The sequence below is a fragment of the Myotis brandtii genome, unplaced genomic scaffold (genome assembly GCF_000412655.1).
Source record: "Myotis brandtii unplaced genomic scaffold, ASM41265v1 scaffold424, whole genome shotgun sequence".
In the NCBI taxonomy this organism is placed as follows: domain Eukaryota; kingdom Metazoa; phylum Chordata; class Mammalia; order Chiroptera; family Vespertilionidae; genus Myotis; species Myotis brandtii.
The window spans coordinates 922291-939356 of NW_005366245.1; the positions used below are offsets into that span (position 1 = coordinate 922291).

General features: G+C 36.7%; 1 protein-coding gene across 11 annotated transcripts in view; it reads right to left on the reverse strand.

Moving 5' to 3' along the window:
- PTPN13 (protein tyrosine phosphatase, non-receptor type 13 (APO-1/CD95 (Fas)-associated phosphatase)) overlaps window positions 1-17066 on the reverse strand; it is a 155488-nt gene that overhangs the window by 45356 nt on the left and 93066 nt on the right. For 7 of the 11 annotated variants that reach the window (XM_014545968.1, XM_014545964.1, XM_014545969.1 and 4 more), the window contains 8 exons: window positions 10335-10424; window positions 9575-9682; window positions 9273-9404; window positions 5723-6186; window positions 4541-4687; window positions 2367-2460; window positions 1655-1740; window positions 531-693 (listed from right to left, as the gene is read on the reverse strand). In XM_014545968.1, the coding sequence (XP_014401454.1) occupies window positions 531-693; window positions 1655-1740; window positions 2367-2460; window positions 4541-4687; window positions 5723-6186; window positions 9273-9404; window positions 9575-9682; window positions 10335-10424 (1284 nt within the window). The remainder of the gene's footprint in view (window positions 1-530; window positions 694-1654; window positions 1741-2366; window positions 2461-4540; window positions 4688-5722; window positions 6187-9272; window positions 9405-9574; window positions 9683-10334; window positions 10425-17066) is intronic. The other 4 variants (XM_005874096.2, XM_005874093.2, XM_014545965.1 and 1 more) reach the window with 2 other exon arrangements.

The following is a 17066-nucleotide window of genomic DNA, read 5'->3' on the forward strand; positions in this document are numbered from 1 at the left end:
TGTATCATGAACACATTTAGCAAAAAGTTCAACACTACATCGTTTTTAATTTTCTTATTTTGCTACTAATTAGTGGTATGTCCAAGAGCTGTCAAAGTTTGTAGGAAAGATCAGTTTCTGGGATCTATTAGGTAAATTTCTACTCAGGGTTAGCTTGACAAGTCCATAAAATTAAACGGAAATATAGAAAATGTAAGAGTCAAGATTTCATATGGGGTTAAAGCCATTTTCAGGTATTATTTCTATATTTTTATGTTTTTTCCCTTACAGATATGATTTTGAATTTTACAACTATTTAAGGCACTATTATAGGACCATAATCTGTTTCAAGCATGACTTCATCATCCAAAGTCTTTGAGACTCTAAAAGCAGCAAATATGTCATTAAAAAAAAAAATTCAGTGTAGTGCTACATCAGATTATTCACATTTGACAAGAATAATTAGAGACTCAGGCATGAATTGTATCCAACATGCAAAACTCCAATTTTGAATATGTGCAAGCTGAGATGACAGTGTCCTAAGGCCTGACCTTCAGTGACAAAGCTGTAGTCTTTGATAGGAGTCATTTTCTTCACCATTTTTTCTGGGACTTGACCTTGACCATCCAGATCTGAAAGGTTGCACTGTGGGGTTACAGGGGCATGTTCTTTGGATGCTGGAGACTGTCCCTTTTCTAACAACAGATGAACCAACTGAACAAATGAAAAAGCACTTCATTAATGAAAAATAACTATAAGAAAGCAGATCAATTTTCAGGATTTTTGTATAACTGATGGTATATATTTCAAGTAAATAACTGGTCTACTAAAGTATAGGGAAAGAAAAAAATGGAACAAAAGCAAGGGATTTGAAAATTTCAAAATTAAGTTTTTAATATTTTCTGTATAAAACAATAAATGATTAAAAAGAAAAAAAAAGTCTATTATAAAATAACAAATATGCCCTGGCCAGGTGGATCAGTTGGTTGAAGTGTTGTTCGGTATATCAACAGGTTTCAGGCTCAATTCCTGGTCAGAGTACATACCTAGGTTTTACGTTTGATCTGCAGTTGGAGGACATCTGGGAGGCAACCTTTCTACGTATCTCTCTCACATTGATGCTTCCCTCACTCTCTCCCTAAAAATCAATGAAAACATATCCTTGGGTGAGGATTAAGAAAAAAATAAAATAACAAACATATTATAGAAAATTGTGGTACTAGAATAAAATCACCACTGTACTATAATATAAAGACCATTGTAAATAATTTGCTAAACTCCCTGACTTAAAATGTATTTCAACAAAATAAATTTAGCCTTGAGGATAAAGAATGACTAGAAGTGAAAATCACTAAATATTTGTAGATGCTGATGAAAATTTTAAAAATGCAATCTCCACCATTCCTTCTGTCAGATCTCTGGTAATATTAGGGCTAAATGTGATACAGAAAGCCAGTTTCTTCAGTAAAAAAACTAAAACCTCTTGTCATAATATTTGCTTTTTTTTTTTTTAATACTTGCTTCTTAATTTGTAGAAAAAAATACTAGGATGTTTATATAAATCGGGCATGGTTTCTTGACTAATAAATTTAGAGATTTCAATGAAATTGATATTATTCACACATTATTATGTTCTTCTATGGTGTCTTATAAATTTGGTATAATGATCTATTACCTGTCCTGTATTTCTCAGTGTTTCCACAGCTTGCTTATGGGTAGCTCCTTCCAGACTAACTCCATTAACAGCTAGGACACGATCACCTATAAATAAGGCAGTCATTTTGAAAAAAAGCAAATCATAAAATATAATCATGCTCTTTAATACCATGTGATCTTGTTTCGTATTAACTTGTTCAGGAGAGACTCAGACAAATTCTGGACAAAACTGTCACAGTTTCTTTAATGTGTATTTAATTTCTTTTCCAATTCTATGGCTAATCTTAGGTACATTTTAGAATACGATATTGTATATATCGTAAAAGTGATTTAAATCATGGTATAAGATAAATTAAACTACAAATGTAGAGCATTGGAGGGAACTAAACTAGTTAGTTCTGATTAGAAATGTAGATGTCACTGTTTTTACAAGGTCACTATCCTTTTGCCATCCTCTGGTAGTTTACCTCTTAGGAAGTGCAAAACATGAACTAAATTATCACCAAAATATTTTCTTTTTTTCACCAAAATATTTTCTGATACTAGAGAATAAGGTGAAAAAGAAGAGTTTTGGGAATGACATCAAGGAGTTTTTTAATACTCAAGTCCTAAAATAATTGTATATGTTCTTATTTTATATTAGGAATAATCTGAAGGTCTATATCAACTTTCTAATTTATATGTTGAAGTGATAACCCTCTATATAATTCCCATACACACAAATAGTCTACCTTTGTGAATTCTACCATCGAACTCTGCTGCTCCCTTGGGAAGAACAGCTTTCACATAAATGCCACCATGTCTGACACTGGTATTCACACCTCCCTATGTGGAAAAAGACAAATAAAATAACATTTTGTAATACAAAAAAGTTCACACTCCATTTTTCAAATCTGAGACCCAGAAAGCATTCAATTTATCAGCGAAAGCAGCTGCAGCATGTCAGCACATGCAATTAGTTCAATACCCCAAAACATTTCTAGCTAAGTTTTCCAAATCTTAAAGCAGTTACTTTAAGGAAAACTCTTTATTCAGAAAATAACAACATGCCAGATCTTGAATATATGAAAAATTACTCTTCCTCTGTAAGTCTATACCATGCATTATGAGCAAGCAGAAAGTAAAATTAGTGTGAGAACTTAGTTGTCAGAAAAAATAGTATATGGAATAATATACTTCTGATCATATTTGCTATTGTGAAAGCAAATCTCATGAGTCAAAGGAAAAAAAATTTTTTTTTTTCATTTTGAAAGATTTTGGTAGAGAAATTTGGTTATAGTGGAGATGAGAGGTAATGAGTAGATTTTTCATTCTCATATGGATATATAGCTTTTATTTCCCTTCACAATAACAGGAAGATAAAATTCTAAAGTTAAGGTCAAAAGGGAAAGAGCTATAATATTTTTAAAAATGCAAGAAAAATCGGTCTTTTTGATTTTGATATATTATATATTAACTAGAGGCCCGATGCATGAAATTCGTGCACTGGGGGGGGGGGGGTGTGTCCCTCAGCCCAGCCTGCACCCTCTCCAATCTGGGATCCCTCTCACAATCCAGGACTGCTGGCTTCCAACCACTTGCCTGCCTGCCTGCCTGATAGCCCCTAACCGCTTCTGCCTGCCAGCCTGATCACCCCTTAACCACTCCCCTGCCAACCTGATTGACGCCCGACTGCTCCCCTGCCGGCCCGATCGCCTCCAACTGCCCTTCCCTGCTGGCCTGGTCACCCCCAACTGCCCTCCCCTGCAGGCCTGGTCGCCCCCAACTGCTCTCCCCTGCTGGCCCGGTCATCCCTAACTGTCCTCCCCTGCTGGCCTGGTCGCCCCTAACTGTCCTCCCCTGCTGGCCTGGTTGCCCCAACTGCCCTCTTCTGCTGGCCTCCCCTGCTGCCCTGATCGCCCACAACTGCCCTCCCCTGTAGGCCATCTTGTTGCCACATGGGGGCAGCTATCTTTGACCACATGGGGGTGGCCATCTTGTGTGTTGGAGTGATGGTAATTTGCATATCACCTCTTTATTAGATAGGATAGTGCTATTTCTATGACATTTCTAAATCACTTTTTATTACTAATATCCTTCAAATACCATAAATGATAATGTTACCATTTAGGGTACAGTACATACATTAGCACATTGTATGTGGGAAACGTATTTATAAAATGTATAAATACGTTTCCCACATACAATGTGTTAATAGAATTCTAAAGTAATTTTAGCAAGTAACCTATGCTCACATTTTAACTACTTTAAAAGTACATATATTCCTTGGGAACCTGTAATTTTAAAATACTAATCATGTTTACAACTTAAAATGTATTATGCAGAGAAAGGGCATATACATTAGGCTTATATTACTTATGATGTAGGTTAAAAGTATTATTTCATGTTCAAGCAGAAACTATCAAATATTTGTTAAATCATGTCAAATTAAGCAAATATGAAATCTATGCGAAAAATGTAGCAAGTATGAAATCTATGCGGAAAATGTAGTACTAATCACAGGAAAAAGTGATTAGTACCCTCAAGTTTTTATTTTACTTTTTAATATATTTTTATTAATGTCAGAGAGGAAGGAAGAGGGAGAGATAGAAACATCAAGGATGAGAGAGAATCACTGATTGGCTGCCTCCTGCACAGCCCCCACTGGGGATTGAGCCCGCAATCTGGGCATGTGCCCTTGACTGGAATCAAACCTGGGACCCTTTAGTCCGCAGGTCGATGCTATATCCACTGATCCATACCAGCTAGGGCAGTACGCTCAAGTTTTTAAAAAAGTTTTAAGATGTGGTTCAATTTTTAATTTTGGAAGTATTTGACAAGCTTCCTTTTTGAAGCAAAACAATTCAATTAATTAACTGAAAAACAATAGGCTGCTGGAAATGGAGAAGAGAAAACATTTGAAAACCTTGTCAAACAGTACCGTGACACTTATCCCCAAGCTGTTATCATTTTTAGCCAGTTCAACCTCAAAGATATCTCCAGGTTTAGGAGGTGCTGAAGGAAAAGTTTTAAAATTCATTTTGTTGGATGTATTCATTGAGGAGGAAGATTCCTTAACAAAGAAAAACAAACAAAAGGATTTCTTGTTAGACTCAAAATGAATTACTATTGGAAGATTCAATATGTGTTTTTTGGGTAAATTAAGAAAAAACAGATATTAAGGAATAGAGTGGATTCAACGATCATGAGGGTTGGAAGAGATCTTTGAGATCATCTAATCCAATGCCTTCATATTTTATGGTTGAGGAAATTGAGGTCTAGAGATTAAAGGGTTTGCTTCAGGTCAAACAGCTTGATATGGCAGAGGGAAGGAAGCACCAACCCACTGCAGACCTGGCTTTTACATAACCCTTTTCCAGTGCTTTTTAGACTCCCAAATTTGGAAAGTATGCCCATTTCCTTAAAAAAAAAATCAATATATAGTAAGCAGTAGCTTTTAACTTAGAGTTTTAAGATGAGTAGGCTTCATGTTTACTTTGCTTATGTTTACAAATCCAATCTAAACATAGGCACAGCAGCTGAGCCCCAGTTATAAAGGCATAACCCCCTTATGACAAATGTTTATTTTTCTGTTAAAAAAAAAGGGGGGCTTAAGGTTCTTTTCTGAATTTGCTTGTGAAAGTGCGCTTAAATTTATATCATTTCTAGGAAATGGGCAATTTTCTATATTGTTGTTCATCCATCCAAAACTTCAGAAGGATCTGGTTATCAAAAATAAGTCAACTGGCCATTCCATGAACTACTTAGGAACAATACTTTTCAGATATTAAATTCTCTTACAACATGAAGTATGCAAGAGATGAACAACTTGTAGAAAATAATCATCATCTGATTATTCATTTCTTTGGCTTATCAGGTAACAAGTTCCCAGAATAACAGCCATCTTAGAGTTAGTATTTAAAGCTGCTAATTTCTCTGAAAGTTAGCATCAAATGCAGTAGCAGTTAGTAGCATACTATATAAATGATTTCTCCTTTCTAGAATAATCTAAGTAGTTTATAGTAGAATATTCTACTCTGTAATTTATTTGCTGTTGTTTGTTTTGTTAAATTAAAAACAAAAAACAAAGATTCAAATTAAACTATGCCTTTTTTGGCGTTTGATGATCCTGACTGCCGGAGTAAGTGGCTTCATCCATGTCTGAATCTCCACGATCCGAGTAATCTGTTGCATCAGAAATGCCTGGATTTTTAGCTTTGCTTTGGTTACTGTCAGTAGAAGTCCTCTTCTTCTGAGTGGCTCTGGATATCACAGATGGGGAAGGGCTGCCGTGCTGTGATTCCTGCCAGGTCCGGTCACCTACGTGGCTGGCAAAGAAGCCATTGACCTGGCTCTGGGACAAGCTGGCACTCTCAGTCCTGGAATCTTGAGAACTCAGGCTTCCTTCCCGCAGCCCTCCAGACGGCCCGAAAGAGCTCTCTGAGATGTGCCTCAGGGTACCACGTGGCCAGCGGTGATCCTCAGAAGAATCGATAGTGCTGCCTTGCATATAGGAAGGTTTCTTCATGTAATTTTTCATGCCATTGGCAAAGTGCACAGGAGTAGAAGGCACTAAATGTCAAAATCCAATGAAAATAACAGGTTAGTGACAAACACATGCCTGGGCTCACACACATGCACAACGTTCCTGACTATTGTTGGGAGGATTTTACACAGGAAAACACATACATCACACCTGATCCAGGGCCTGAAACCATGACGAGAACCCAACAAATGTAGTAGATGCTTTCTGTTTCCGTTGCTCAACCCTTTGGTTATTCTTGAAGCAGCTTCTATGGAAATGTGAAACCCCTTCATCTTAACTCCTCATTTCCATTCTCTAAGGCCTATTTCAAGTAATCTGTGAAGACTTTCTTGATTCCCTAACTAGAGATAATTTGGGTCTCTAAAGATCCTTGTTGTTTGTTTAATGATTATTTATATATTTGTTTATAATATTGTCCTACCAATTATTCCAAGTAATTCTCAAGAAAGACAACTCCCCAAATTTTATATATAGACTTTATCAAAATCTACTTAAGAAAGCTTGCCTAAGTAAGACACAAACCACATGAGCCATTTGTAAAAAAAAATACAGATGCAAATTTATAAGACACTAAATGTTTTATGTAGTAAGCAAAGCCAAAGAAAACTGGAGAGTAATGAGCAGCTGGAGAGAAAATATTTGGAATAGTAACAAAAAATAATCAAAGAGTTAATACCATTAATATACAAAGTGTTTCTAAAAGTCAATAAGAAAAAGTTTAGCCCTGGCTGGTGTGGCTCAGTTGATTTGAGCGTCATCCCATGTACTACTAAAGAGTCGCAAGTTCGAATCCAGGTAGGGGCATGTACGGGAGACAACCAAATAATGTCTCTCTCTCTCTCTCTCTCTCTCTCTCTCTCTCTCTTTCTCTCCTTTTCCCTCCTCTCTCCCTAAAATCAATTAAAAATAAACAAACATATCCTCAGGTGAAGATTAAAACAATTTTTTAATTAAAAAAAAAGGAGTTTAGAACTCCTGTGATACAAGGGTATGATAATGTAGACTGGAAATTAGGAGTAAAATCCTCATCTATAATAATAAAAGTGTAATATGCTAATTAGACTGGAGAGCTGAACAACCTTCCAGAAATCATTCCGGACATCCTTCTGGACGAAGCCGCGGTGGAGGGGACCGAGGCAGAGGTGGATAGGGTCGATCAGGCAGGCAGGCGAGCGGTTAGGGGCAATCAGGCAGGCAGGCAGGTGAGCGGTTAGAAGCCAGTGGTCCCGGATTGGTAGACGGATGTCTGACTGCCAGTTTAGGCCCGATCCCTGTGGCAGTCAGACATCCCTCAAGGGGTCCTGGATTGTGAGAGGGTGCAGGCACAAATTTTGTGCACCGGGCCTCTAGTAACTAATAACTATATGAAAAGACGTTCTCATTGTTGATCAGGGATATGCAGTTTCTACCTATTTGCCTAACAAAAAATGGGACTGATAATTTCTTATAACACTAATGGTGTGAAGAGCACTGTTATATCTAGTTGGTTGACTGTAAATTGATAAAACTTGAGCAAATTGGTAGCATTTGTCAAAAATTTAAATGTGCATACTCCTTAATCTACTTCTAGGTGTCTAACCTCTAGAAATAAGTACATTTTCAGTGGTGTGCAAACAAATGTATTTGTTGCAGCGACATATGTAATAGAATTCTAGCTAACCTGGATGCACAACAAAATAAACAAATAAATTTTGACATGCCCATGAATATAAAATATAATGCCACATTAAAAAGGTATATAGCCTGGCCAGTGGTTGAATGTCGATCTATGAACCAGGAGGTCATGGCTTGATTCCTGGTCAGGGCACATGCCCAGGTTCTGGGCTCGATCCCCAGTAGGGGGCCTGTGGGAGGTAGTGGATTAATGATACTATCGCATCATTGATGTTTCTATCTTTCCCTCTCCCTTCCTCTTCTTGAAATCAATAAGAACACTTTTTTTTTTTTAAAGGATTCTGGACATTCATGGATGTCCAGAATATATTGAGTGAACAAGTTACAGACTGATATTCAGAGTATAAAAAAGTAATCGTATTTTTGTTTAAAAGTAGTGTGTGTGTGTATGTATGTGTATCACTATTTTTTTAAAATTTATCTATAATATATACAAGGCTACTGGACTGCCCTGCACTGGACTGCCCTGTAGTATGTGCACCTTTTATGAACACTGCCCTACCCCTTGACTGCATGATAACTCTGTGCCAGGCAGACAAGGCAGGCCTGAGATAGTTTCCTTTTTAAAGAAAAAAACAATGGTGGCTCAAGAGGACGTAAGTCATACACCTAATAACTGGCTCAGGCATAGCTCAAATATAAGTCATCTGATCTTCGTCATATGGGTTTTCTCCCACAACATGCTAATGGAAGGGGTTGAAACAAAATGATATGGTCTTGTTTTTAAATTTCTAGTATGTTTTCTTTTCCTTTTTATAAACTGGTTCAGAATAGGAATTCACAGATATTATATTTCTATCTGTTTTGTTTTCTACTACATAGGCAATGACAAAGAATTTCATTTCTGATTTGGCCTAAGTGATAGAAAACACCAAGTATTTAGGAGAATTTACTTAAGTGACATCAATTTTACACAACAAATCCATTTTTTTATTCAGATACAGATGACCCTTGAACAACACAGTATCCACAAATTTTTTTTTAATAAATACCTGTACCATTCGATCTGTGGTTGGGAGTCTGCAGATGTGGAAGGCTGACAATGCCATATTATAAAAAAGACTTGAGTATCCACGAATTTTGGTATACTTTGCGGGGGGGCGGGGGGCGGGGAGTCTGGAACCAATCCCCTATGGGGAGACAACTTAAGTTTTGGAGAGTTGAAAGTTAGACAAGGATTTTAAACTGTGCATGTCGTCGGCACCCCTAATCTTGGGTCATTCAAGGGTCAACTGTATTATTAAGGAGGAATGAGATAGAAAATCTTTGAAGTAATCAATCAAAAAGTTCAACTGATCCATAAAATCAAAATAATCAGAACTATATAGTTAAAATTTCCAGAAAGGAAGTTAAGAAGCTGAATTCTCATTTATTGGGCCAAGCTACTGAAGTTCTTGTAAAAATGAAACAGAACACAGTCAAGAGACGTTTATATTACCTTTGGATATCTTTTCTTTTGGCTGAGAGATAACAAGTGTCACATCTTCAGGTGCATTTTGCAAAATTTCAATTGCAGCATGGTGGCTGACCCCCTCTAAGCTCACACTATTTACAGATATCAAACGGTCTCCTGTAAAAATAGACAATCCAGTATTTTCAATGACAAAGAGAAATTCATGCTAAATATCAGAAATGTCACCCTGCCAATTATTTTTATTCTGTCCAGGTTCCACTTTTGATATCTGTGCAAATTCATGCCTGACAGTAAAGTACACAAGAAATTAACTAAATATAAAGTACCTGGCTTTAAGCATCCATCTAAGTCAGCTGGTCCTCCAGGAGTAATTGAACTGATAAATACACCTAGATCCAGTCTTCCCATCTTCTCCCCACCAATGATTTGAAATCCTGTGAAATAGCACATTTTAAAAAGATCTTCATTATACTGGTACTTTCTATGACTAATGATTAGCCTGTTTGACACACAGAAGTGTGGAGACTGTCACTACAAATATGATTAACTAGAGGCCCGGTGCATGAATTCATGCACTGGTGGGATCCTCGGCCTGGCCTGCGCCCTCTCGCAATCCGGGACCCCTCAAGGGATGTTGGACTGCTGGTATTGGCCCGATCCCTGCAGACCAGGCTGAGGGACCCCACTGGTGCACGAATCTGTGCACTGGGCCTCTAGTATGCATATAAGATCTTTGGTTAATCTCTTTCCGCCCTCCCCCCTGCCCCCTTCCCTCTGAGATTCACCAGTCTGTTCCATGTTTCCATGCCTGTGCATTGAGCGTCTGCCCCCTGGTGGTCAGTGCACATCATAGTTACCGGTTGGACGGTCACTTAGGCTTTTATATATATAGACAAGTAACACCTATGAGATGGGACTGTTAAATTTGGTGGAAGAATTGCTTGTAAGCATTTCATCTTTGATATTTCCTGACTGGGCAGGTAGGGTGAAGGGTTGTGGGTGGGCAGCCAGTGGCATGATCAGAAGTAGGTTGTGCCTCAATGCCAATGCTATGCTACAGACTTTAAGAATCTCACAGTGACTTACCTAAGCCATGCTTTGCGTCTTTTTTCAGGTTCACCAAGGTAATCTCCCTTTCTGGTGAGGATACTATGCTCCATCTTTTGTGTAGCACATCTATTGAAAATGCATAATTTTAAGGTAAAATAAACATAACATGTTCAGGCATTAAGACTGTCTGCTTGTTCCAATTTAAATGTTAACAAAGCTCATTTACAGATTGCTCAGTAACTATAAAATTATATTTTAAATAATATAATGCCATCATCTTATGTTTTGATAGTGATTTATATTTACAAAATAACTGTATGTTGTCACATTTATTCCTTATAAATGATTCTCTGTGAAATAAGCATATTTCAGTTAGAAATTATTAATTAAATTTCAAGAGGTTAAATAATTTGAGCAGGTTTACTCAGTTAGTACTGGCAAGATCAGATTCTTAAATTCAGGTTTTCTGACTCCATGTCTTTCTTTTGCATCACCACTGACTTCCTAAATATATTAAGAAATTCCTACTAATAGGTGGTTGACATTTTTATTTAAAATGAGTAAAATATTCATGGTAAATTCTAGAGTTAAATAGCAATAAAAATAAATTTCTTTTTTAAAGTCTCATTAATAATGACTTGGCTAGCACATTTACATTCTCAAAGGACTTCTATTTATTTCTATTTTATTTGTGGAATAATCGCATGAGGTAGGTAAAGAGATTTTTAATCATTGTTTTGTGGATGAGGAATAACAGTTTATGACTTGTTCAACATTACAACGAGTATTACTTCCCAGCAAAATGTCCTAAGTTGGTACTTGATAAATGCTAGTTTAATGCTTTAATTAACTTTTTATTTCCATTTGGATTATTTTTTTTTAAGTAAGATGATCATGAATAAATATCTCCTAAATTAAACCAATAAATGCCATTTAATTGTCATTTCAATAAGAAATATTACTTCATTTACTTACAATCTAATCATCTAGAACGCATACACACTCTCATGCTCTTTCTCTCCATTATGAGCTGATTTGTGACCCTTCTTTCTACTCCCATCGCCCCCAATTTATATGTTGAAGCCCCAACTCTCAGTACCTCAGAATACGACAATATTTGGAGATAGGTTTTTAAAGAGATAATTAAGTTACAATGAAGTCTTTAGGGCAGGCCCTAATCCAATATGACTTGTGTCTGTATAAGAAGGAATTTGAATACAGACATGTGCACACATGTGAAGATAGAGAGAAAAGACTGCCTGCCACCTACAAGTCAAGGAGAGGCACCTCAGAAGAAATCAATGTTGCTAACACCTCAATTTCAGACTACTAGCCTCCAGAACTGTGAGATAATAAATTTGTTGTTTAAGCCTCCTAATTTATGGGGCCTTGTTATGGAAGCTCTAGCAAACTAATACACTTCTTAAACATCAATTATAATTACCCATGAGTTTAAAATTGTATTGTGGTATAAAACAAGTCGTACCTTTATTGTACAACATGTATTAATGCTTAAATGATGTATATGTGATACTCCATATTCTAGAAATAAACTCCTTTAATGTCAGAAAACAATAAAAACAATCATTTGCTCTCTGAAGTAAATTAACCTTGTCCCTTAAACATAAGTATTAGTGAAAGTTTGCTAGCTTCCTGTAGTATACATGTCCCTTTTGTTGTTTCTCTTTTGACCAAAACCCAGTTATAAACTTAGTTATAATTAATAACAGTAATAGTAATTCAGTATTCCTAATTAATTTATTAAAATTCCTCCCCAAATCACGGGACAATGGCATGTGTTAGTTAATGCATAGCTTAATATTATCATTTAAGCAGCCATGATGCTTTTATCCTAAAACAGACAATTAATTCTAATTTTCGGCTAGAATCAAATACATAATACAGCAGAACAAAACCCATACAATAAATAAGGGAAATAAATAAATAAATAAATAAGGGAGTGGGGTCACATTAGGTATGTAAATGTAGACTTCTGCCACCATCGTGAAGACAAAGTCCATTTACTCTATACAGTGTTTTGCCTTCAGTTATAAAGCTGATATTCTTCATGTCCCTAGGGACTACCTGCTAGAAGTCAAATATATCTATTCAAAGAATAATTCCATTTTCTTTATTTTCATTTCCAACCATACACTAACAAGATTGGTTATTTATATTACTTATTAGACTAATGTGTATGTTAAGATATATCCTAGGTAAACACTGGATCACACACACACACACACACACACACACACACACACACACACACACAATGTTAAATTTGCAGTATTTTTGCATATTTGCTTTCCTAACTAGAAGCAACAGATTAAGCTCTCTATATTCAAGGATTCACCAGTGAGATTTAAACATTCGTTTATTCAATTATTCTTTCATCCTTCAAATGTTTACTGAACAATTTTCCTGTCAAAGTCCCTCACGAGGCAATTAGGGAACATAAAATGCGATTGTATATGAAAGCCGCTAGCATAGTAAATGTGAGCTGAATCAGACCAAATCTTTGACAGACGAGCAAAGATCTAGCCTGAGTGATACAGAGAATTTTGTTGAGACTGTCAGTGAAATAGCTGCAGAGCAAAGGCATGAGTCAGACCCATAGAAAAGGAGAGGCTTCTTATTGCCAGGAATACAGAAACTTCAAGAAAGTTGGGTAGGATTTTAATAAGTGGATTATGAAGATGGTTATACTAGTGCAGCAACAAGGATGGCATTAGCAAAGGTTGAGATGGAAAGAAGTAGAAAGAGTCCTGGGGACTCTAGAGTAGCTAGAGTAGAAGACTTGAGTAGGGCGGAGTTGAATATTCTTTTGGAAAGAGAAGCTTTGCTAACCTACTCTTTTTTTAAAATATATTTTTATTAATTTCAGAGAGGAAGGGAGAGGGAGAGAGAGAGAGAAACATCAATGATGAGAGGGAATCATGGGTCGGCTGCCTCCTGCATGCCTCCTACTGGGGATGGAGCCCACAACCCAGGCATGTGCCCTTGACCGGAATTGAACCCAGGACCCTTCAGTCCGCAGGCAGACACTCTATCCACTGAGCCACACTGGCCAGGGCGCTAACCTATTCTTTTTAACAGGGATGTCCCCCTGCCCCATCCACAGTCTACCTCCATGTAAAGTGATGTATTAATGTGAGGACAGAAGGAAGGAAAAATGTTCGTGCAACTACATGTCACTAAATAGTACTGTGTACACACCAAGTTTTTATTTATTTTTGTATTCTATTCAAATAGATGTTCAAATATTCTTCCACTAGTTTAAAAAAGAGGGAGGATGAAGTATCTGAGGGTATATAATACATGACAATTAAATTTAAAGGTATTTATAGAATTCAATGAGGACTGAATAGAATTTATTAATCTCTGAAAGTGAAGTAGCTAGATATTTCAAATACCAAGACATTTCTGAGTTAAGTGTTACAAGGAAACAAGCACTAATATTCAAGGACTACTTATCTTTAAATCCTTAAAAGAATTTTCTTTTCCCATTAATGTATTCTATAACCCAGCAAATTCTGCAAATATTTTAAAGTGAAAAAGAACTTTAACTTGAAATTTTCACTTCTCTGAGTAATATATGCTGTATTATTATCACATCAGTAACTATCAGTTTCATTCTCAATAATGTTTACCTGGAAAAGATCTTAATAAAATAAATATATAATTAAGAAATAAAATGTATACCCTCCTCTGCATTAGACGCTGCCTTTCTCCTCTCTCATAAGGTTCATGTGGACACCTACAGTCGCTAACTAGAATAAATTGTAGATACTAATGATAGATAGTTCTATGAGTAAACTAATTGAATTTCACAGTAAGATCATATTTCTAATAAGGCCAAAGCCATACAGGGTGGGGCAAAAGTAGGTTTACAGTTGTTTTTATGGAAAAAAATATAATAATCCTATATAATAAAAGGTTAATATGCAAATTGACCAAACGGCGGAATGACTGATCGCTATGATGCACACTGACCACCAGGGGGCAGATGTTCAATGCAGGAGTTGCCCCCTGGTGGTCAGTGCACTCCCACAGGGGGAGCACCGCTCAGCCAGAAGCCGGGCTCACGGCTGGTAAGCACAGGGGCGGTGGTGGGAGCCTTTCCTGCCTCTGCAGTAGCACCTAAGGACATCCCCTGAGGGCTCCCAGACTGTGAGAGGGCGCAGGCTGGGCTGATAGACCCCACCCCCCGAGTGCAGGAATTTTGTGAACTGGGCCTCTAGTAATAAATAATAATACTAAATAAACTATTTCCTGTACTCACAACTGTAAACCTACTTTTGCTCCCCCCTGTATAATCCCTCTGAGTCAACTTTTTTTTTTTTTTTGCAAGAAAAACTAATTTCTTGGTTATATATATAGAACCTTGTCAATTACAGGGCAGCTTCATGCCATTGATTCTAAGATTAACTAGACTACAGGTAGAGTAAGCTCTAGATCAGTGGTTCTCAACCTGTGGGTCGCGACCCCTTTGGGGGTCGAATGACCCTTTCACAGGGGTCACCTAAGACCACTGGAAAACACATATATAATTACATATTGTTTTTGTGATTAATCACTATGCTTTAATTATGTTCAATTTGTAACAATGAAATTGGAGGTCACCACAACATGAGGAACTGTATTAAAGGGTCACGGCGTTAGGAAGGTTGAGAACGACTGCTCTAGATAAATCCATCACTCGCCCTAAGGAAAAAGACCCACTTGAAATCCTGGGGGTAATGAGTCAGTAGCACCATATTGTACAAAAACGAAGAGAGGCATTTTTCATTGTTATACTACTAATATAATAACTGCTCCAGTGGTAGGTAAAGGGGATCAAAATGACAACTTTGGTGTTGTATTTCTGCGCCAGAATATTTAAATAGCTGAGTATTTGGAGCCAAATAACATCTTGGGGACTCGTTTAACTCATCCATAAAATGAAAAGATGATTTGAATAAACTTTTTAAAGTTCCTTTCGGTCCTTAATTTAGTTGACTCTATTTTTTTACTTCTGGTTAATTCCCATATCAGTAGGGGCATGCAGGAGGCAGCCCATCAATTATTCTCTCTCATCATTAATGTTTCTATCCCTTTCTCCCTCTCCCTTACTCTCTGAAATCAATAAAAATAAAAAATCCTATTAAACAAAGTGTATTTTAAAATCTTACTTTTGTTTGTATAACATTTTATTACTTGAATTTAATATTGTCCATAAAAATAATCAGTTTTGCCCGGCCGGCATGGCTGAGTGGTTGAGCGCCAACCTATGACTAGGAGGTCACAGTTAGATTCTTGGTCAGGAATGCCTGGGTTGGGGGCTTGATTCTCAGTGTGGGGTGTGCAGGAGGCAGCCGATCAATGATTCTCTCTCATCATCGATGTTTCTATCTCTCTCTCCCTCTCTCAAATCAATAAAAAGATATTTTTTTAAAAATCAGTTTTAATGTTAGGGAAAAAAAGGCTTATTTTTACTGTCTGTACCAAGTCCTTTTGTATTAGAATAACCTTTCCAATGACATTTTTGTTTTTTGCATTTTGTTTTTGTTAAGAGTGTTTGTTGTGGTTTGAACAAGAAGGAAGGTGACAAATCTAGCTAAAAGTTACTTTTTAATTATGTAATAATCCTGAATTATAATAAAATGAGAAACATTGAAAACCAATTTTACATAATTCTTGGATAAGTTCTACATTTTTGTTTTTACTCTCTTAGGAAGAAATATTATAGAAGTGTGTTGTTTGAAAGGTTAAGCAACCTTTATTTTTTTGAAATTACAATAAAAAAATGGGAATCTTGCCAGCACCGGTTTGGCTCAGTGGATAGAGCGTCGGCCTGCGGACTGAAGGTTCCCGGGTTCGATTCTGGTCAAGGGCATGTACCTTGGTTGTGGGCACATCCCCAGTGGGGGGTGTGCAGGAGGCAGCTGATCGATGTTTCTCTCTCATCGATGTTTCTAACTCTCTATTCCTCTCCCTTCCTCTCTGTAAAAAAAAAAAAAATCAATAAAATATATTTTTAAAAAATGGGAATCTTTTCCATATTTGTTTCATGAGATTATAAGATTCATGTCCCCCCTTTTTTTATCTTCTTTTTCAAGGTTCACCTTCATTAAGGGTCTCTGAAAGTCATAAAAGATTAAGTAGTATTTGTCGGTCCTTGTATTAAGTTATGAATACTTCAATATTAGTTGATGCTCATTTCCAATTTCTTCTAATAATCTTGACCAGCAAGAAAGAACATTGAAATTAGAATAAGAGAGCATATATTTGACTCATGGGCAAGTACTTAACTTTTTATCAGTTACCTTATTTAGAAAAATGTTTGCCATACTTTATTACATGAAAACTTAGTTCTCAACAGAGCACTAATTCAGGGCTAATGGGGCAGACTCAAAGAGAAATTGAAGAAACCATAGACTTGCCTGCAAGGCAACCGGGGCACACATCCATAGGCAGATGGATTGACCCTTCCTCTATAGGGAGGGGATAGGTGGGAAGATGACATTTCTAAAGGTTTAAAAAAGAAACTACCCTGCACATGCTGCTCAAGTGGTATCCAATGTAAATTCATATTCTTTTCCATCAGAAGGAAGGCTAAAACACACTTCCAGATTTTATCCTTTAATAAATTATTATACAGCTTCTTTAAAAAGTTTAGCTGGTAGAAATAATACCTGTGGATATAATTAAGCATTACTATATAGGAAACAGTTGAAAGAGTAGATTAGAGCGGGGCTCTGGAAACAGACTTCCTGCATTCAAATT